The 23,603-nt window shown below is 34.9% G+C and overlaps 1 protein-coding gene across 8 annotated transcripts in view; it reads right to left on the bottom strand.

The window, feature by feature from the left end:
* Positions 1–23,603, bottom strand: part of RALYL (RALY RNA binding protein like) — a 727,077-nt gene that overhangs the window by 39,349 nt on the left and 664,125 nt on the right. For all 8 annotated transcript variants that reach the window (XM_037802772.1, XM_037802774.1, XM_037802768.1 and 5 more), the window contains one exon: positions 9,047–9,160. In XM_037802772.1, coding sequence (XP_037658700.1) covers positions 9,047–9,160 — 114 coding nt within the window. The remainder of the gene's footprint in view (positions 1–9,046; positions 9,161–23,603) is intronic.

The raw sequence follows: 23,603 nt of genomic DNA, 5'->3' as shown, positions 1-23,603 counted from the left end.
TCTTAACTTCATAATACTCATGTTATCTGTGCAATTCTTATTCTATTTATCTTTTACTTTTCACTGTATGTGTATATACATTTATATCTCTGTCAGTAAAGCTACTTTGGGGCAGAAACACTTTTATTCATCTTTGATCCCTGTTGGCTAACCCAAGACTTATGCATGAATTAAATGTTTGCTTAATATATTCATGAATTGTGGAATCAAAGAATGAAAATACATGTCTGGTTGTCAACCCCTTTTCACAGTCAAAGCGATTGTTGAATTTGGCACTATAGTGGCAAAACGATGAATCCGAAGAGAACTGTCCTTACCACATTCTACATGACAGTCCCTTGCCATGATCTCAAAGTAAAATGTGAGTTCTGATATTTCTAGAAGAAAATTGCTCATATTTATACTGAGAAGTCTCCAAGAGAAAAATTAAATGTGGGAGTCTTCAAGTGTGTACGGGTGGAGGACTGCCTTTGAGCCTGGGCATGGTGGGGTCTCTGTAGGCTTCTTTAAGGCAGAGTGATGGATGGCAAGAGAAGAGAGGTGAGTCAATATTAGCTCTTTTGTTTTTGAGGAGTGTATCAGGGATTAAAAAGCCTGCAGTTTATGCCTGAAGGATAGCTCTAAAAATCACCCAAATTATGGATTGCAGCAGAATAAAAAGGTATATAATGGCTGCATATAATGGCTTAGTTAGTGAGTGCTTACTAAGTACTAACCAGGTAACATTCAATAACTTTAGTCCTTGAAACATCTTGCAGGCTAGGCTTGTTTATTCATTTTACAGATGGGAAACTGAGGCATAAGTAAGTTCGGCAATGTGCCCTTCCATGGTCATCCATTTAATAAGTGAGAGAGTTGAAATGTTGGATGTGTTACTTCATAGCCTGTGCTGTTTTCTAATGTATCTCTAGAAAAATGGCTTAATTTGGTAGACCAGAAGAGCGCTTTGAATTTTTTGGTAACAACAGGACAATTTTAAATTCAAGAATGAAAAAGTCCATTTAGCTAGGGCACATGTTCTGGGTAAAAAAAATGGCTATCAAAGGAAAAGAAGTGACAAGCAAGTAATAGGTAAATATTTCTGTTTAAGGGAACATGTCTCAGGCTTTAAAAAGCCATGAAAAGAAAGAATTTTACATTAAATTTCAAGTCTTATATTCAAATATTTTTCTGTTGAGTTCATTTCTACTTTGAAAGCTGTATCTGATTCAGAAAACAAGTTAGAATCGTTGGGATTTATGTTCAAAGCATTTTTATTAAACTGAATTTGCTGCATAGCTATTATCATTAATATAACCACTAAAATTGGTTGAGTTGGCAATTAAGTTTTTTGACATGCTGGCTTAATTGCTAGCTAATGCCTAACTGAATTGTACTTAGCAGATGGTTGGAATGAATGTTGTTACAAAAACAGTCACATTATTCATTCGAGTCAAGCTAGTATCTTGGAACCACTGTTTTTATATTCCAGTATAAATTGTATTTTAAAAATTCTACAATACAACACCTTTGTGTGTGTCTGAGTGTATGTGAAATTTATATGAAATTTAACTCAATGATTCCAATACATGCCATTTAGAAAGATGCAACTTATTATGTATGGTATGCCTAAGAATCACATAAATGAGCATTAGGAAAGTTATATAGGAGGAAGGCTTTCAGATTAAAATATCAGTTACATAAGTATTTCTTGAGGAAAGTGACCTCAAAGTTGCTCCCATGAAGTAACCTGGATTGGTGAGCTGACCACCAAGTTTTGATATAAACTATTTTTTAAGATCACTGAGATGATGTGTTTCTTAAATCTCATAATAATCTTAAGGCATAGATATTGTTTCCCTCATTTCATAAATTTTATAAGGATCTTTCCAAAGTTCATGTGGCTATTAAGTTTTGGAACCAGGCCTCCAGTGTGATGTAAACCTAATTCTGCTTGATACTTAAATCTGGGACTTTAGATAGTTTAATACGATAAACTACTTGCCATAAAGAAGGTGAATTGAAGAGGGAACAGACAAGAGGTGGAGAGACTAGCTAAAAGGTTATTCAACACTGAGGGGATAAAAATTTCCTAAAACTAATTTACGGCAATGGTTGTACTACTCAGTAAGATTACTAAAATATCATTGAATTGAAATGGGTTAATTTTATAATGCATAATTTTTATAATACATAAAAATATATATTTTATAAATTTGTTTTAAAAAACATAAGGTGAGTGCAACTGTGCAAATGAGAGATGATGAGCATTTGGGTGTGGGCAGTAGTTAGGGAAAAAGCAAGAATAGAATAAAAAGATATTTCAGATACCAGAGTTAAGATCTGGCAACACTAGACATGGAAGGAAAAGAAGATACTGAGATTTGCAATTTGGTGATAGGATTTATGTCATGGTGTTGTGACAGAGACAGGACACAAAGAGAAAAGCATATTTAAATGAGAAAGTGGGGAGAAAACTAATGAGTTCAATTTTGTAGACTGTGATTGGGTTATATAAGGGATAGCCAAAGGAAACTCCCCAGTAAGCAGTTGAAAATGTTTTGATCCAGCTGCTAAAAAAGATAACTCAATCTTTTTTCCCCCTTAAATTTAGCATTAAAAAATTTAATTTATATAGTGTTAAATATTTATAAAAGTCTTGTTAAGAAAAACAGTGGTCTTCTTTTCCTGCCTCCTCATCATTTCCACCTCCTCAAAGGCTTTTGATTCATATAATTTTATATTAATTCATAATTTTATATTAATTCATATAATTTTATATTAATAAACAAAATTTATATGTTTATTAATATAAACATATAAATAAAATGTTTATATTGCTACTTATTGATCAATTTTATGCACTATTTGTTGACATCATCCTTAGGAAGCCTCTCTTTCACACAGTGCTCATTCACTTCCCATTTCCTGAACTATTATAGCCTGGATTATATAAATATTCATAATATTCATAATTATAACTACATAAATTCTTTGCACAGCTCAGCAGTTAGTCTATAATGATTAATTTTCTTTCCTGAAAAGATATTTTATTTTCTTTAGAATTAACAATTGCCTCAGGCCTTAAAAATTTTATTTTATTTTTTAGTTGTCTATGTACTCATACATACTTCCTCCACCCCCACAGACGTGTAAATCTTTCCTCAACACGTCCAGTTCCCCATCCATTAGCTATTTCGTCAATTTCATCTTCCTAAAAAGTCTCTCCTGGAGCTTCTGACCAGTTCAGACTTAGGCTCGCACAGCTCCTTATCACATCCTGGGGTCTCCTTTACCACAATGGTGGGGGTTCCATTTGCCTCTGTTCTTTGGATTCCCTCTTTTTGAAAGCAATGTCTTCTTCTTTCTTGGTTTACTTCCTTGTTTTAGTGACGTACATCCTTCAGTACTTTTCAGAGGAAGGGTGAATTGGATGTAGATTTTTTGATACTTTGCATATCTGAAAATTTCTTTACTCTAATCTCAGGTTTAACAGTTTGGGTACTGGGTATAGAATTTTAGGGAGGATATAATTTCTCTTGGAATTTTAAGGGCATTTTGTTTATTCACTGCATTCTAGCTTCCAGTGGGGCTATTCTGATTCCTGTTCCTTTGTATGAAACCATTCTCTCTCTCTCTCTCCCTCTCTCTGTCTTCTTTCTCTTTCTTTCCTCCCCACTCTCCCTTCCTCACCTTTTCCTTCTCTGTTTCTCTCTGGAGGCATGTAGCTTCTTCCCTTTGCCTCCAAGTTCTGGAATATTACAACCACATGCTTTGTTGTGCATCTAGTTTCCTTCATCATTCCAGGCACTTGCATCTTTTCAATCTCGTTAACTATGTCTTTCAGTTCTGGTCTTAAATTATTATTATTTTTTGATGATCATTCTCCTCTTTTGTTCTGAAACTCTCCTATTGAGTTATTCATCCTCTAATGTTCTCATACTTCCCCTCCTACTTTCCGTATCTAATGTCTTCTTTATTTTCTGGGAGAGTTTCTCCAATTTTGTCTTCCAACCTTTGTGTTGATTTTTTTCATTTGTGCTAATTCCTAAGAGCTCTTTTATCTAGTCTCAGAATATTCAGTTTTATTTCATGAATTCAGTATCTTCTCATCTCTTTGAAGGTATTAATTGGTGTTTTTAAAAAAATTTATTCTTTCTTCATACTCTCTGTTTTCTCCATTTTTTTTTTGTTCTTTATTTTTTATGTTAATGTCCTCTGGTGATCATTGTTTGTTTGTTCAACTTAATAGAGAGGTATTAAAATAATGATTGGAAACATTGTAAGCATAGAAGCATATTGTTTCTGCAGGGAAATACAGCTGGCTGTTTCCTTGGGGACCTCCAATTCAACATCTTTAAAAGTTCCCAATTGGAGTCTCTTCTAGTGTCCTTCCAGTAGTCTGGCATCGGAGGGGGAGGAGAAGGCTTGGCATTTTTATAATTAGTGCATAAACTTTCACTTCTCTTTCTACTTTCAACTGCTCCCAATACTGTTTGTTGTCTTTCAGTCCTGAGATGTTCCTAAAGGGTATATCTCTTGTCTTCTGTCAATGAGGGGCAGGAAGAGTTCCATGGCTGTGCAGCTGAGAATACAGATATAGAAACATTTCTAATACAGACTTTCAGGCCACCTATAATCCCTCTTCCAGAGAAATCTGATACCTTCAATTCCTGAGTCTTTCAGAAGTTCTGTGGTTAAAACTGGATTCAGATATCTTGGATATACTGTGTCAGGTAAATGTCACCATACAGTTTCTAAAATTTTGTTCCCATTCTCTTTATCCCTGGGTGTTTATATTTTTTGTTTATTACTTTTTTTAATCCCACATTATTTTAATGCAGTTTCAGGAGGGAACAGAGCTCAGTTCATGTGTTCAATATGTCATCTTTAACCTGAAGCATTACCAGTTCAATCTTAAGTGTCAATGACAGCAGTAAGGTATTCAAACTGAAATAGTAGTCATGTTACAGGCTGCAGCATTCATATTGCATCTGGAGCAATGTTTCGCATTCTGAGTATCACAACTTGTGCTTGACAAAAATACAGATTCTCAGAGAAGAGAGATGGTGGTTCAAGATGCAAAACCAAGTTACATGAGAAAAGAAGGCTTCAAAGATGTGATGACCAAAGTTTGAATGCAGCTAAATTGATTATCCATGGTCTGATTATATAGACTGTTTGTTCAAGGGTTTTGGAAGGATGAGAATATTGTAGTTCTCTTTGTATATTTAACTGGCCGTTACATTCACAAGGGATTAGACCTTAAGCTCAGTTTCATGGGGTATAAAAAGGATAAGTGAATCAAAATGAAAGTGAGATAAATTTTGGCTCAGTGTAAAGAAGAAACTACCATTGGGGACTCAATCACAAAAGTGAGCAGGGATGAAGTAAATAACATAAGTGTGTGAACTGACTGGATAAAGATATTAGCAAACTGAAAAGTGCATGCCATGTGAAGAGTGAGCAACACTACTGACAGATTTCAATACTTTCAAGAGAAGTCATACGTTTCGATATTTGTAATATTCCAACTTTTGGCAATTTATTCAGTTTAAAAACTTTATGTCTTATACCAAACATGTGCAAGGTGAATTTATCCTATGGGATTCTAGTTTGTGACCTTTCTAATGCTTAGTTCTTACATTAGATGTTACCTTTGGAATTGTCCAAGTGATACTGTCTGGCCATGTATCAGGTATACCACTGAACATAAAGTTGAACTAAATAATGTCTAATTGCCTTTTCACTTCAGATTATATGTCTTAAATGTGAATTAAAAAAAAAATGTAGATATCTATGGAGTAAGTGTGCCCATTGTACGATATCCAGCCTCTACTTTTTCTTCTTGCTCTTTTCACTGTTTGTTGTCATTTAACATCACTGTATGGAACACATGGAAATTGTGCTACTGATATGTGGTAATTTATATGTATGTCTTCCAAACAAATCACCTAGGAATGAGGTACAATTGTAGGCTAACCTGATGTCAAGCGTGATTTGTTGCTTTCACGTAGTTACTACATAGTTACTACATACCAAAAGTAGTTATGTTTTTCAATGGAAAAATGATGTATGCATGATAGATTCACACAAATCATAAATTTAATTTTAAAATCTGGAATATACATTTGAGTACATAATTCATCCCTCTAATTTACATTTGAGGGACTTCGGATGTAGAGAAGTCAAATGACTTGCTAAGTCATGCACTGGGCATACTACATGGTTTGGGGAAGTGTTAGAGAAGACATGGTCTATTTCTTACAAAGTTTACAATGTCAAAAAAGAGATGGGATACCACACAAACATCTATTAGAAGTAATTTACAGTGTAGATAATCCAAAATGATGTACTTATATTTCATTGTGATTATTCATGATAGCATAGAAATTCACTTCAAACAAAAAAGAAAAAAATAATACAATGATACAATGAAACATGAACTCAGCACAAGCTCTGAGTTGTGTGGCTATCTCTACTTTTTCTTCCTGATCCTCCTTCTCCCTACTATCTCTGTGCTGGATACCTTTTATTATCAAATGACTAATAGTTTGGGAAGGAGAGATATATAAAAGAATAATGAAAAGGAAATGCTAGCTACCAAATAATTAGCTTGAAAACCAATGAAGCATTAAAGGAGTGCCCCTTTAAATTTAATAAGGAAACATTGAGTATTTTTTAATGGATTTTAATGAATTTCTCTCCACTTTCTATAATGTCATGTTGATGCTTTTCATATAATCTTAATTTCTTGTCATAAAGAAAATATAGAAAATATAGATAATAATCATCTTATTTCCATAAATACGAATACTATTGAGGAGACAATTATTAAGACAATAAATTTGCAAATTAATTCCTTTTTCTTCCTAGGGTGTTAAAGTAAGAAAGACATAAATATTAATAGAATAAACTTATCAGTTTAAAAGTAACTGTCTCATGACTGGAGAAGTTTAAACACATGCAAAAATGAAGTGATAGCCTTTCATGAAAAGAAAAGGCGAGCTTTGAATTTTAGTGTTATGTTTATAGATGATCATCCAAGAAGATACGCGGAAGGTATTATTCACTGCAGCAAACTGGAAAGCATAATATGATAGAAAAAAGATCACATTTTTTCTCTTTGAGGTGATTTATATTTAAATGAGTTCTCCATAATCCTTTAAACTGAAGTGCAAATTGGTTATCAAAGTCTTTTGCTCTAAGGGTTGTTTTGCATAATAATGAATTTCACAGAAGTTCCTCAAAGGGAAATATTGATTTAGGCAACATCACAGGATATTTCAGCTATAGCAACACTTTAGATTAGTGTCATAAACCAGAATATAAAAAAATTGTGTAGAATCTAAATTTCTCTATTTCTCTATTAAGAAGAGTAGGTAGAGGATATTTTCTTGGTAGAACATATATTTGCAATAGACATTTTTAACAAAAATGATTCCACTTAATCTACTATTTCTTATCCACATCAGCTTAACAAATGTTAGTGAGAATTTACCATGTGCTAGGTACATGCCTTGTGCTTTTTAAAAAATGGGCTATATGAAAGTAGAAGGGAAATGGGAAATGTTCATTTGTCTGTATATGGTTGTGCTGCTACCAACTGCAGAGAGCTACCATTTATTGAGCCTTTATTCTGTGCTAGTTACTGTGCTATATATCTGACAAATCACCTCTCACAAGAATCCTGTGAGGCAGCCATTAGTATCCTCATATTTTATTTGAGAAAACTCAGACTAAGTTGGGTGTGATGAGAAAACTGAGACTAGGTTGGGGTGAGGGTTTGAACTGAAGTTTATTTCTTCTCTATCATGCCAGTTCACCACCTCACATCTGGCTTCTTTTCACATGCTCACCACCAGCATGTGAGCTCTAGTGATGCAGTTAACAAATTGGTGGGCTCTTGCTTGTTGTAGCTCAGGGGTCTCAGAACTGGTTTTCATCAGTTAGGGATTACTTGGGTAATTCCCCTTCAGTGAAATTCTGGTACCAGACCCTGGGTAAAACCCTGAGATTGCGGCTATACATTGGAAAAGGCACAGGATTCAGCCATAAAATCTGGGTTTGAATCTAAGCTTTATCACTAACCAGCCACAGAAAAATCAATCCATCTCCTTAAGCCTTTGTTTTCTTATCTGTGAAATGAGGAGGTAGGAAAGGATCAATGGCTTTCCACACTATTTATTTAGGTGAAATTCTTTCAGCAAATTAAGTCTTATGCTGAATCCCAATATATAAAATAGATAAAGGTAGAGATAAACTGGTTGGAGCAAGGGTTGGGTTTGGAGGAGGCATGTGTTGATCTTCTAATTCCCATCTCACATTCTCCAAGGAGGCCCTGAGGCATCTAAGGCCTTAGCAGAACACAGTTTTCAAACTATGAACTAGCTCAACTTTGAGCTTCTCCCAGTTTCATATTCTATGTTTCTAAAAATATCAGTAGCCATATGAAAAGGTCATTAGAATTGTATTATAATGGAACCAGGGTCAGGCCTGATAATTCAAAGGAAATAGGCCATTAAGTTGTAAAAGGATATAATCAAATAAGTTGACCAGTGGGTGGCCAGGGGCTGGCTATGGGTGTTGAGTTTCCTGAAATTGGAAGTTTTCAAGGTGGCAACAGGGAAGGAGCTGGGCTTTGTAATAGTGATTTGTTAATTCTGTTAAGTTTTGCTGCAGTTAATTTAATGAAATATGAATGTTATTTTAACCTGATAGCCTTATTACATTAATTGATTTTATTTTATTCAAGGCTTATTTGATATTGGTATATAAACTTTCAGTTGCGATTCAACCATTACTTATTATTATCATGAAAATACTTTTCCTTTTTGTTGTTGTTTCAGTGTGAATCTTTGAAAAGTAAGTTCCTGTTCTCTGAAAGGAAAAAAAAATCATATTCCATTGTAGCAGCTCTTGGCTTAAAAGTTTATTTCTTCTATGTGTCTCTATAAAACTATTTAATGCAGCCAGTGTCCCCTTGGCCCTGTGCTGTCTCTATGACTGATGGTGCGTCACTGGTCTAATTCTGATATGTCTGTGGTCACAGGTCCTTTCCACTTACCTGCTTCCGCCTTCTGCTGCTTCTCAATCTTCTCCAGGCGCCCTAGCAAGGAGTCAATTTTAGTTTTGATCTGGGTTAATTCTTTCTTGATTGTCTGTAACTCATCTGATTTCACTGGAAGGATGAAAGGGGAAAGAAAGCAAAAGAACATCAGTTGTACCATGACTTACACATAGGGCAAAACTCACAGACACCCCATGTTTTCTCAAGACTATGTCAAGTCATACAGGATACTTTTAGTTTTATATTAGCATCTCATTTCCTCCAGTGCTCCTGGAACAGTAGATGATTTTGCCATTATAAGCAGTGAATCTCAGAGACACAAAATCTTTTTGACTGAAGGTTATGTAAAAGGGTAGAGGAATCTAGAAATGCTTTCTAAAAATAACTAAAATGATAATAAATACAGTTTTGGCAAATAGTAGACTAAATCTGAAATGTAAGATGGATTCAGATTGAGGGATGATTGAATCATGATAGGTATATTAGCACTACTTTGAGGCACTAGGTTCTAATACAGATTTCAGCAGCTAATGGTATTTTCATCCAGCTCCTTGGTGACTGATTGAAACCAGGGTATGGCATTTATCCTCTCAAGAAATGGCTTAGATGCCAGAGAACTCCCTTCCACTTACTAAACTGTAGTTGTCACCTACTCTTATTAAGAAACAAGGTAGTAGGTTGTGTTTGCTTCTCTATAAGCCCTGGGACCTGTGGGAAAGGATATTCACTGAGGTACCCACTAATATTTTCTCCTGTCATGGTTCCCATCCCAGGTTTTTAATGCTTAATAGTTTCAAAGAAAAAAATGGGAATAACTTCAAGATTGACAGCTTTTCACTTCCATTTTTCTTCATTTATAGTGGTCTCAGCTTGGATATTCTCCAGAAATTTCTGAAGATACCAGATTGTTTATCTTGATTCCCTAGCCTTCAGGACATTTTTTTTTTTTTTTAATAATAACAAAATGCAATCTCTGCTTGTCAATTAAGATACAGGGTATACTATATACTATATAGTATATAAATATACATTAAGTGCCCAAAAGAAGAATAGATATTTCCAACATAAAAATAAGAAAACATTTCTAATCATAAAATCATATATATATATTTTTAATTAGAGTTTTATTTATGAAGCAAAGTAGATTGCAAAATAAAAACTAAGAATCAGGGGCCCTGTGGAGTGTTCCTATTATGAAGTAGAATGCAGTTTTAAAATAGAGAATTATTCCTCAAGTCAATTACTTCAAAGACATCAAAGAATCATTGTTGAATCACAGCTAAATTTGAAAAACCTTATCTGTCATAATTGCAAATTGATTGTGCTTTGAAGAATGATTCTTATTCTCTTTGATGGAAGCATGTCACACAGTTTTACTTAAACTTATCAAATTTAATTGAAAATATTTTATCTTATTACACTACACTTCACTGCAGGAAAAAATGGGACTGTGGCTGAAAACTAATAAAATCTATTTCTTAGCAAGTGGACCCAATATTCAGGACAGGATTTCAAGCAACTAATTTTTATCTGTTTACCTTTTAAAACAACACAAATCAATAATCTAAAAATATCTCACTTTGCAGAAACTACATTGCAAAACACCTAGAAATCTGGATTCAAAGTAGGAATGGTTTCCTTTAAGTCCAGACTCTAATGTGGCACTGTAGGTATGCCTTTTAAGATCAGAGTGAGATCATTATAAAATGTGGATCTAATTAATTAATGCTATTTAGGCTAATATAGAATAAGGATGAATCCAGAGAGGCTGTGTCAGCCATTTCCTGGCTCCTAGTCCTGTGCTGAATGTCCGTCTCCTCTCTTGGACTGAAGGCAGCAAATGCTCATCAAAGCTCCTGCAAACAAGGGCTTACAAAATAGTCATGACTGCTCCTTGGAAGTCCTGAACATGCCAGTGAACATAGTGGGTGACAGGGTCCTGAGCCTGCCTACCCCATTGACTCTCTTTTCCCTTCTGCACTCCAATACTTCAGGGTCGTCCTGGGGAGAAGCCTTGCCCCTTACCTGATTTAGTTAGCTCTAGTCCTGTTTTTACCTTTCTTCATCTGGAGTCACAATCCATAGACAGGGTCTGGGTTTTTGTTCTTATGCCTGGCTTCCAGATGGAATTTCTGGGATGATCCCCTTCTGTATCTGATGTGCTCTAAATTTTCCCTGCTTTTACTTTCTTTTTTTTTTTTTTTCTTCTCTGAACTAATGGATGTCTATGTTAAAATTATAGATTTCTAAGCTTAGAACATTTTTCCTCTTTGTAACTTTTGGATTTCTTCCCCAAAATACGGTATTTGAGGATTAAGGAGCAGTGTGGGCTCAAAGCATGACTATGCATTTTCATTGCACTCTCAATTGCACTTCTGCCTTCAGTTTGCCCTGCTTCTTGCATAGTGTCTTCCAAGTAATATTTCTAAGTCATAAACCTTTACCACTGAAAAAACTTTCAAAATGTCCTGGCTTTCTTTAGGAAAAAAAACCAAACAAACACAGAAACACACACACATGTGCAAACCAAACTCTTTACAATGGTATTCAGGGCTTGCTCCAAAGTTGTTTCCAGCTGTATTTTCCAATTTTTCTCATAGTGCACTCTTCACTTGATCAGGACAGTTTAGTCCTTAATCAAGTAGTGCTTGGAGCCAGATAGACATAGTTCACACCTATGTTCCTTTGTTAAGTTGCTTTTAATTACAGTTTCATCATCTCTTTAAATCCCATCATCTACCATAGAGGATAGTTATGAGAATTTAATAAGATAAAGCACTTAAAGCAATCAGCAGTGCCTGCCAGACATGTAATCAGGCTCAACAAATGGTAGAAGCACTAGCTATTATTATTTCTATTATTATTAAGATTATTTACCTGTATCTCCCAGCAAAGACTCTTTCTCTCCTTCAAATATGTCTATCAAAATCCTACCTACCTGGTTTAAGTCTTGCCTCTCCTATGAAAAGTATTCCTTGATTAACACCTGTAATCTTTTTAATGGCATGTCACATTTGGTAGACACTGCTTGTTGACTTTTATTTTGTAGGTCTAACTTGTATTATTAAATTGTAAGCTTCTTGAGAGTAAAGACATTATTAGGTATTCAAGAATTTCAGGGGTCATGATTTTGAATATTTTCTGTTTTCATAAGTTCCTTCTCTTCCTTTTTAAAAATGTAATTAACAGGCGTTAAAACGAGATGCTAAATCATATTGAGTACAATTAGTATCTTACTTAATACTTTCTGTTCCTCACCATAAACTAGATCCTGGAAAAGTTATTCAGATTCCTGATGGATAAATTATTCCAATCTCTGATGATAATGGCGTCCGTAAAAGAACAAATTTTGAACAATTTTCTGAAGCTGAAATAATGGGCATATATTACTGGATTTACCCAATCATAGATTCTCTAGTATCAAACTCCTTGAATGGAGAGAAGGCATTCTATCCTGTTTTTCTCATTCCTGGCAAAACCTAGCACAGTTTCATGAGCACAATAGGCAGTTAACAAATTTCAGAAAATTTGCAGTTATGTGTATGTGTATGCGTATGTAAGGTCACTCCATATCCATTTCAAACCAAAGCAACAAATTTTATTAAAAACTTTGCATACATATGTGCCAGCTATTATAAGACATTCCCTCCAGGAGCTGACTGTCTAATGGGGAGAGAGACAACGAAACAGAATAAGCAAAAAAAAAAGGAGATTAGCATGGAAATATGCCTTTTCTTTATCACAAACAGATGATGAAAGAATAAGAAAAGAACACATGCCTCTGGCAAGTATTCTCTGCATTTATTCCCATTTCCACTGAATCCTCTAAAATGCATAAACTTCATCTTTAAAGATACATTGCACAGAATAGAATGCCTTTGTTTTTATGTAGAGTATTAGAGAGTGAGAGTCAGGAGTATTTTTTTGTTTCTAAGAATAATACTGAAAACTTTAAATCAACTTGTTGTTCTGCAATTTTTATGGGGTTGGGGAAAATTAGATCTAATTACTAGGCCAGCTTAAGTACTTTGACTTTTACTCTCATGATAATGACGTGTGTTGGGTTGAATAGTGGCCCCTGAAATTCATGTCCACTGGGAGCCTCATAATGTGAACTTTGCAGATGCAATTCATTAAGTTAAAAGAGGGCATACTAGATTAGAGTGGGCCCTAAATCCGATATAATGGTGTCCTCATAAGAAGAGGGAAATGTGGCCAAAGGGACACAGACACAGTGGGAAGATGGCCCCGTGAAGATGGAAGCAGAGACTGCAGTTACATGGCTACAAGCCAAGGAAGACGTGGAACTGGAAGAGCGGAGGAAGGAACTTCTGCTAGAGGGAGCCTGGCTCTGCCAGCACCCTAATTTTGGACTCCTAGCCTTCAGAACTTTCTGTGGTTTTAAGCCGTCCAATTTGTGGTAATTTATTACGCAGCCCTAGGAACCTAAGATGGGGCCACTATTACATTGGAAGGGGATCATTCTGACTTTGTATTGTGAAAAGACTACACTGGGGGGAAGACTGGAATCAGGGAGACCACTAAGGAGGCTGTGGAAACCATTCTCAGGATTGAGTAGGTAGATTGGACTGAACCAGGGTATTGGAAGTTGGGTGGTGAGCAGACGGATTCTGAATCTATCTTAAAGACCAAGGGAACAGCATTTGCTGATGGATTGGAAGTAGAGTGTAGGTGAGAGATGGAAGTCAGAGAGAACTCCATGACTTTTGGCCTTAGTTACTGGAAGGACAGAATTGCCATTTGCTGTGATAGGCAAGACTGCTAGAGGCTCAGGTTGTAGGGGGAAGATAAGGAATTCTGTTTCAGACTTATAAATTTTGAGATGCCTATTGGTATCTGAATGCAGGTGACAAGTTGGCAGTTGAGCATAGGAATCTGGAGTTTATGGGAGAGACCAGAGGTAGAAAAATAAATTTGGGAATGACATAAGAGATGGTATTTTAAGGTAATATACAGGATGACTTTGCCTTAATAGCAAGTGTACACAAAAAAACAGGCATTTTTAGTAAACATCAGTAATACCAACTTCAAAGGAAAAAATATCTTTTTCTTGAGATACATTCTATGACAAAAATTTTTCCAAAAATTATAGAGAAAAGAAAATATACTGTAACCAAGAATTTAGGATTTAACAAATGATTATGATGACTGAATCATTATATAGGTTTTTTTCTCTTTCCAGTATATTAGAATAACCAGAGGGAAATACCTGAAATTTCTGAACTGTAATCCAGGTGCCTTGATCTTTGATAATGATTGTATAACTATATAGCCTTTATCTTGTGATTGTAAAAACCTTTGATTGATCTCCACTTACACCCCTTTATCCTGTTTTTTCAACTTTAGAGTCTTAGCCCCTAATGTTTATTAATGAAAAGCCTTAAGTCAGCCCAGAACTAAACCACCCCGATTCCAAAACTATCTTGCTAGAGAGAGCTGGATCTAACAAAAATTGGCCCACCTGACTTATGCAGTAGCTTAAACTTTAACCAGTAAGTGACCTTTATCTCATTACAGTACTAATAATCATGCCCATCATCATATTAAGGCCACCATTTTCTTACATATGTTCTGTGACTAAACATGCAATCAATCTGTGCATACTCAATAATTAGATCATTTCTAACCTTCTCATCTTGAGCTATTGTGCTCATTATCCTAAAGCCTGCTCATCTTTTGATACTATAAAACTATCAGAGTTACTATAGTTTGGGGAGACAGATTTTTTAGGCTGATAGGCCATCTGATCTCCTGCTTCATGCTTAGCAATAAATTCCTTCTCTCTTTGAAACCTCAGTGGCTCAGGCATTGGTCATTTGAGTTCATCAGGCAGAGAACCCACTACTTTTGATTGGTATCAGTATTGTATAGTACAAGGTCTTTTGCCAACCAGTTGAGTATAATAACTTATCTATAAGTGATTATTTGGTCTGAATTTAGAATTATTCTTCAAGAACAGTATAATGATAAACAGAAAAAAATTAACAAATTTCCTGGGATAAATTGCATCAATTTCTTTCTTTCCTCCCTTCCTCCCTCCCTTCCTTCCTTCCTCCCGGTCAAGAATAACACTAGAGAAACCAGTGGTCATGTTTGCATCAGGCAGATAATCTTAAATATTTTTCCTAAACTATCACTACCATATTTTGGTAAAAGAAAGTCATATTAAATCATTTTAGACCTGCTTTTTTCTAAGAGGTTCATTGATTTTGGTGATAAACGTTATTACATTCTAATACAATCAACAAAATGATCTTTGTGCCTTTCACTGTGACATGAGATAAGATCTGGAACGGAAATTAGGCACACAGGATGATACCATCTGCTAGTTAAAAAAAATGTGTGCATCTATGATTAATGTGGTGAAAAATACTTCATTTTATTTTAATCCCCTTTGGGTCAAGTCTATTCAGGGATGAATAAAAAACTTCAACTCTTAGAGTTCTCAACAGAGGGCGATTATGCATCCCCAGGCGAGTTTATGGGAGATACCAGAGGTAGAAAAATAAATTTGGGAATTACCAGTGAGAGATTATATTTTAAATTAATACACATTTTGCAATGTTTGGGGATATTTTTGATTGTCACAGCTTGGGAAGGGGATGCTCCTGGTTTCCACGGGTAGAGGTCAAGAATGCTGCTAAAGATCCTAAGATGCTCAGGAGAGTCCCCACACACCACAACAAAGGACTGTCCAGCCAAGAAATGTCAATAGTGCCAAGGCTGAAAAACTCTGGACTAGATAACAATCTAGTCTACCTCCCCAACACCATGCTTTCTGTGAACTTTGTTGAAAATTTTTAGATGTTAGTAATCATTTGAATTTTGGCAATAATTAATATTAATTTGTTACTATTTTTACTTTTCCCAGCCTTTGATAAACTGATATTTAATATAAAAAATAAAGGGAATAAATACAATCTGCATAGAACTCAACAATTTGTCACTTTGACATATACTAATTCAACAATAAGGATCATGAGCATCTGGCAATTTATAAGCCACTCCTAAAGTCACACAATCTGAATAGGTAGAGGTCAGGTTCTTCTGACTATAAACTCTTGCTCTTTATTCTGTCATGCAGCTTCATTTGAAATATATGATGGTAGATTTTTTTTTTTTTTCATTCACTGAATTAAGGAACCGTAGTACTTTTCATGCGGTCACATCCAGACAAAATAAGGACTACCGATTTCTGTAACGTGGATCTTTCTAAATCTTCATCACTATCATTTCAGTTCATCTGCATCTGCTTCTGTCTGTCCCTTTCCTCTTGTTCATATGTTTTAAGCTAATTTAAGATGTAAAAGATAATTTGCCAGCCTTGTAAATAGTTTTCAAAGGCAAGATTTAAAAATATTTTAGTAAAACAAATGGAAGCAATTGGTGTAATTCTCCATTTTAGATATGTAAATATATCTAGGCAGCTACCACATGGATGGAATTTCTTAAAAAAAAGGAAATACATATGTGAGCATATGTATGTATTAATAATAACCTGTGTTTACATACATTTGCATACTTATTCTTTCTATATATTTTTAGAAAGAGAAAATAAAATGAAGAATGCTAGCATTCTTTTGTAAAATAAAAATGGAGAATGCTAGCATTGCTTTATAAAATAACTATTCATTAAACACCTACTATGTGCATCCCTGCATTTAGCATTTTACTTGAACTGCACATACACCATCTCATTTAATCCTTATGATAAACATGTAAGGCATTCATTAGGCGTTAAGTGTTTTAAGTAATGTGTTTAAGGTTGCCTAGCTAAGAGGCAACACAATCCAGTTTAGGGAGGGCTGCATGACTCCAAGTTCAGGTTTTTTGTTTGCTTAATTCTTTTTAGTTTTTTCCTACCCTTGAGCTTCTTACATAGTGAACTGTCTCCCTTGCCCCCAAGGACTTTATAATTAGTGGAGGAAAACAAACATGTAATCAACTTATTAGGATACACAGAAATACAAAATACATAAAATAATAGAAATATACCCATCACTTGATATTGAAGTCATTTCCTACTTGTTGGTTTCACCCTTTATATTGCAAGAACTGGAAAATGAGATACTGTGTCTGTTTTATCTATGAAATATTAGTGCCATAAAGCTTATCTATTTGATTTATGGAATATTAATACCTGCCACATGCTGCTTAATTGAACTTATGTCAACTATGTGGGCAAAGAAAAAAATTAGTTTTGATGGAGTGGATGAGTGGATCATAAAAATCTTCATAGAAGAAGGTGTTCTTGATCTGTTAATGAAGGATACTTTGGATTTTATTTGGAAGCAAAGGTCTTCTAAGTAAAGGAAGTAGCAGATCTTAAATCATAGAGCTAGAAAGTGCACATCCCCATTGCCATCTTGGCTTCTTTTAGTCCCTGGTGTGTAGGTCAGAATTTATACCATTGTTTCACCAACTCAAGATGTTCTCCTAGCTATTTTTTCTCTGAATTGTAGCATTTCTAAAAATGTGGTTTACAGTCAGTTATGAAAGGTAAGAAAAACAAAAAGTAAATAGTCAAAGAAGAATTAAAACCAACTCTGTTCAACTCTTCCAAAAATTTGAAGAGGAGAGAACACTTCCCAATTCATACTCTGAGGCCAGCATCATCCTAATACCAAAACCAGAAAAAGATATCACAAGAAAAGAAAATTGCAGACCAATATCCCTCATGAATATAGGTGCAAAAATCAAAATACTAGCAAATAAAATTTAACAGCACATTAAAAGAATTATATACCATGACTAAGTGGGATTTATCCCAGGTATGAAAGGGTGAGTCACCATAAGAAAATGAAGTAATGTAATACACCACATTAGTAGAACAAAGGATAAAACCACATGACCATTTCAATTGATGCAGAAAAGGCATATAACAAAATTCAGCACTCCTTCTGGATAAGAACACTTAGAAAACTAGGGAAAGGAGGAAACATCATTAAAATGATAAAGGGCCTATATGAAAAACCCATAGCTAGCGTCATACTCAATGACCAAAGACTAAAAAGAACAAGTTGAGGATCCCCACTGCCAATACTGTTATTCAACATTGTACTAGAAGTTCATGCCCCAACAATTAGGCAAGAAAAAGAAAGAAAAGGCATCCAAACAGTAAAAAAAGTGAAACCTTCCATATTTGCAGATGACATGATAGTACACATAGAAAATCCTAAAAAATCCACAACAAAGCAATTAGAGGTGATAAATGAATTCAGCAAATACTAGAGTACAAGAGCAACATAAAAACTCAATCATGTTTCTATACAGTAGTAATGACAATCCAAAGATGAAATCAAGAAAAAAAAATCCCATTTACAATAGCAATTAAAAGAATCAAATATCTAGGAATAAATTTAACCAAAGATGTAAAGGGCTTGTACTCAGAAAACTACAAAACATTGCTGAAAGAAGTTAAAGAATACCAAAATAAATGGAAGAAGATCTTGTGTTCACAGATCAGAAGACTAAATATTGTTAAGATGGTCAATTCTATCCAATGTGATATACACATTCAACACAATTCCAATTAAAATTCCAACAGACTTCTTCACAGAAATGGAAAAACCAATCGTCAAATTCATATGGAAGGATAAGTAGCCCCAAATAGCCAAAAACATCTTGAAAAAGAAGAACAAAGTTGGAGCACTCACATTTCTTGATTTAAAAATTTATTACAATGCTACCATAATCAAAACAGCATGATACTGGCAAAAGGACACACATATAGACCAATGGAATCAAACTGAGGGTTCAGAAATAAACCCTTACACCTTTGGCCAAGTGATCTTTGCCAAAGGTATCAAATTCACTCAGTGGGGTAAAGAACAGTCTCTTCAACAAACGGTGCTGGAAAGTCATATGCAAAAGAATGAATGTGGGCCCCTACCTCACATCATATAGAAAAATTAACACAAAATGGATCAAAGACCTAAATATAAGAACTAACAATAAAAAACTAGAAGAAAATATAGGGAAATATTTTCAGGGCTTGTGTTAGGAAATAAGTTCCTTAGACTGTATACCAAAAGCATGAGCGATAATAGAAAAAATAGACTAATGGGACTTCATCAAAATTATAACTTTTGTGCATCAAAGGACTTTATCAACAAAGTAAAAAGGCAGTCTACAGAATGAAAGAAAATATTTGGAAACCATATACCTGATAGGTAAGGATTTAATATCCAGAATATATAAAGAACTCTTAACACTCAATAACAAAAAGACACACAACTCAATTAAAAACTGGGAAAAAGACTTGGATAGACATTTCTCCAAAGAAGATATACAAATGGCCAATTAGCACATAAGAAGATCCTCAACGTCACTAGCAAACCAAAGCCACTATGAGATACCATCTCATACCCACTAGAAGGGCTACTATTAAAAAACAGAAAATAATTGTTAGAGAGGATGAGGAGAAATAGAAATGCTTGTTCATTGTTGGTGGGAATTTAAGTGGTGCAGCCACTGTGGAAACTATATGGTGATTCCTCAGAAAGTTAAGTATAGAATTACCATATGACCTGTAACCCACTTCTAGGCATATACCCCAAAGAATTCAAAGTGGGGACTCAAACAGATAATTGCAGACAGATGCTCAAACCAGCATTATTCACAATTGCCAAAAGGTGGAAGCAACCCAAATGCCCATCAACAGATAAAATGGATGGGTGTATACATACAATGAATATTACTTAGCCATAAATAGGATGAAGTTCTGAAGCATGTGACAATATGGATGAACCTTAAAGACATCATGTTGAGTGAAAAAAAGCCAGACACAAAAGGATCTCACTTATATGAAATAAGCAGAATATGCATATTCATAAAGTAAAATACTAGAATACAAGTTACCAGGAGCCGGATGGGGGTTGGAGAACGAGGAGTTAACGTTTAATCGGTATGGAGTTTCTCTTTGGGGTGATGGAAAAGTTTCAGCAACGGGTGATGAGGATGGTGGCACAACTTTGCATATGTAATTACACCACAGAATTTTATTTGAAACAGAAAAAAGGGAAATTTTAGGTTGTGTATAAGTTAACACAAACACACAAACACACTCACATATAAACCCATAGAACTTCACAATACAATGAGTGAACCCTAATGTAAACAGTGTGCTAAAATTAATAGCATAATTATAATAATATTGTTTCATGAATTATAACAAAGTTAAGACTCTAATGCAAAATGTTAATAATAGGGTAAACTGTATGTGAGTGGGGCGTATATGGGAACTCTGTAATTTCTGCATGATGCTTCTGTAAACCTACAACTGCTCTAATAAACAACAAAAGAAGGAAGAGGCAGAGGCAAGAAATGTTACTGAGATTTATCAGTAGGACTTATGCTCACATGCTTTTATAATTCCACAGTGGAAACATTGGACCCTTTTTGGACTGTCAGTGGAAAACAAAGGAAAACATAAGTTCTACAGTAGAACTGAGAAAATCATCTTAATGTTCACAAGTTATACTGATGTAATGACTTTATCGAACATTTTGCTATTTGTTTTTTTTTTCCCTTATATATTAATCTGGTTATACTAATGAACCACATTAAAGCCTAGCGAAAAAGCCAAGTGAGATGCTCATAAATGTATTTATTTAGTGTAAACACAATGAAGTTTTTTTTAGTTGAGCTGCTGTCTATATAAATAATAGATTGTAATTTTCACAGGGCTTCATTTCTTTATACAAACTGGTACTCAGTTTTCAGACACAAAAACCATGTGTAGCCAAGAAATGCAGTCTATTTACTGTGATGAATTACAGGAGCCTGAGTTTCATCCTCCTCAATTAATTACTTAACCAAAGAAAATCTACACATGCGGCTCTTAAAGTAAAAAAGATCTCCATACACTGTTTAGGTCTTTTACACACTTAGCCCTCATCATAGGGATTTCCTAGTATATAATTTTGATCAGGTACCATTTTGCTCAGAGTCTTTTCCACTGCTCCTGGATGAAATCCAAACCCTTCAATAGTCCCCACAGTTATTCATATTAAACTGTTATCCAACTTCATCTTTTTCTCAATCATAGTGCCCTCAGTTTCTTTTTTTTTTTTAAACTCAGTTATACTGAGATATATTCACATACCATACAATCACCCACAGTGTACAATCAATTGTTCACAGTACCACCATATAGCTGTGCATTCATCACCCCAATCAATTTTTGAACATTTTACTTACTCCAAAAAGAATAAAAATAAAAGTAAAAAAGAACACCCAAAGCAGTCCATCCTCCCCATCCCACCCTATTTTTCATTTAGTTTTTGTCCCCATTTTTCTACTCATCCATCTGTACACTGGATAAAGGAAGTGTGAGCCACAAGGTTTTCACAATCACAGTCACACCATGTAAGCTACATAGTTATGCAATCATCTTCAAGAATCAAGGCTACTGGGTTGCATTTCCACAGTTTCAGGTATTTACTTCTAGCTATTCCAATACACTAAAACCTAAAAAGGATATCTATATAACATAAGAGTGTCTTCCAGAGTAACTTCTTGACTCCATTTGAAATCTCTCAGCCACTGAAACTTCATTTTGTTTCATTTCACTTCCCCTTTTTGGTCAAGAAGATGTTCTCAATCCCACAATGCTGGGTCTGGGCTCATCCCCAGGAGTCACATCCCGCGTTGCCACAGCGATTTATACCCCTGGGAGTCAGGTCCCATGTAGGGGGGAGGGCAGTGAGTTCTCCTGCTGAGTGGTGCCCTCAGTTTCTTAACTGACATTCCTAGCACTAAATCTTTGCTTAGGTAACAGTAATAATAATAATAGCAATAATAATAATAAAAGTAATATAATGATTATCATTTACTATCTATTGAGACCTTTGTAATACCAGACATAATACCAGTCAATGACAGTAGTAATAGTTGTTATTGTTTATTTTTGGTTGAGTCCTTCATAATATCGGACACTTGTATTAGCTCATTCAATCCTCACTACAACTCTAGGGAACAGACGGTAATTTAATCATTCCCGTTTTACACAGGAGAAAACGAAGGCACAGACAGCAAACAAACTTGCTCTAAAATACACAGCTAGTAAACGGCAGAGCCAGGACTGCCTTAGCACTTTATATGGATAAGTAATTTAATCCTCACAACAACCTACTGGATACACACTTTTATTATTTCCATTTTCCAGACGAGAAAATGAAAGCCTATTGGGGTCAGGGGATTTTGCCAAGGCCACAGTGGTGGGAAGCCGAGGAGCATGGCGGAGTCCAGCCCAGGCTCGGACACACAGCCTCATCTTCCCCGCTACAGTGTACTGCCAGCCCGGCAGCAGGAGTCTCTGCCTCCATCATTCTAGATCCACCCACCCTTCCAAACTCATCCTAATCCTCCATCAAGCCTTCTATAGCAAACCCCCCTCCCCATTCCCTGGCCAACAGGAATTTCTTTTCTCAAAACTCCACTTTGCCAGGATAAGGGGTAGATAGAGATGTTTAATAAGTCTCTGCTGGAGAGGAATATTAGCATTGTTCACTGGTTGGGGCTTTGTCTCCATATTTATACCAAGTTCTTTAGGAAGATCAAAACCAGAAAACAACCTAACAACACCCTCTTAGTGTTGGAGATTAACCAATAACTCTTTCCTAAATTAATTGAAAGACCTTTAATTTCCTGTTAGGTGCTTCAGATTTTTTACATTGTTCTGCCACCTATTCTGTCTGTGAAAGCCCATAGACAGGTCCCTAAAAACATTAAAAGTTACTGGGATTTTCCTTGTTAAACACTAGAATTTAAGTAAACTCTTTAAAAGAATTGATTTGATAGAATTATTTTTTTCCAGGCTTTTTCCAATAAGAAACTACAGCTAAAGCTCAAAGGAATACATATCTTTTTTTCTGTAAAGCATTTATCTGCAATATCCTACCTTCTTTATCTTATGATTCCATGATGTGGGACAGGACAAGTTGATTACTGTTTCATTCAAGCTGATTTGAAAAGAGACAGAAATACCTGGTGGTAATCTATTTTAAGAAGGAATCCATTTTTTTTTAAACTATCAGTATTCATCTTTAGGAAATTATCACGTTAATGTATTTTTTCTTTATATGGTTTTTCTCCTCAGTGGAACTCAGACATATTAAAAATTCTGAAGTAAGAAAAGACAAATTACCCAAGCTATAACATTAATTTCCTCTTTTGAACTTTCCAAATCATTAAATACTGGGAAATGGCTGTTAATAAAGGAGCAAGACAGATACCTCAGTAATTCGTTCTGATTAAACCAATGTTAGCACAATATATTTTACGCTTCACTCAAAAGTTTTGTTTGTGGTATGAATTTGAAAACTATTGGTATTCCAAAAAACCAGACTAAACATAGAAGTAATCAAATAATGAATATTTACATATATGTACATATAATCATATACATATTTTATATATAATATATAACATGATATACAATATGCACATACATTTAAATACACTGAAATATACACATATATGTACACAGACACATATGTAATACAGTCTGCCAATAAGCTCTTAGAGAGAA

The sequence above is a fragment of the Choloepus didactylus genome, chromosome 14 (assembly GCF_015220235.1).
Source record: "Choloepus didactylus isolate mChoDid1 chromosome 14, mChoDid1.pri, whole genome shotgun sequence".
Taxonomy (NCBI): domain Eukaryota; kingdom Metazoa; phylum Chordata; class Mammalia; order Pilosa; family Megalonychidae; genus Choloepus; species Choloepus didactylus.
The sequence above is the reverse complement of the archived record's forward strand: the minus strand, read 5'-3'. Positions and strand labels throughout refer to the sequence as shown.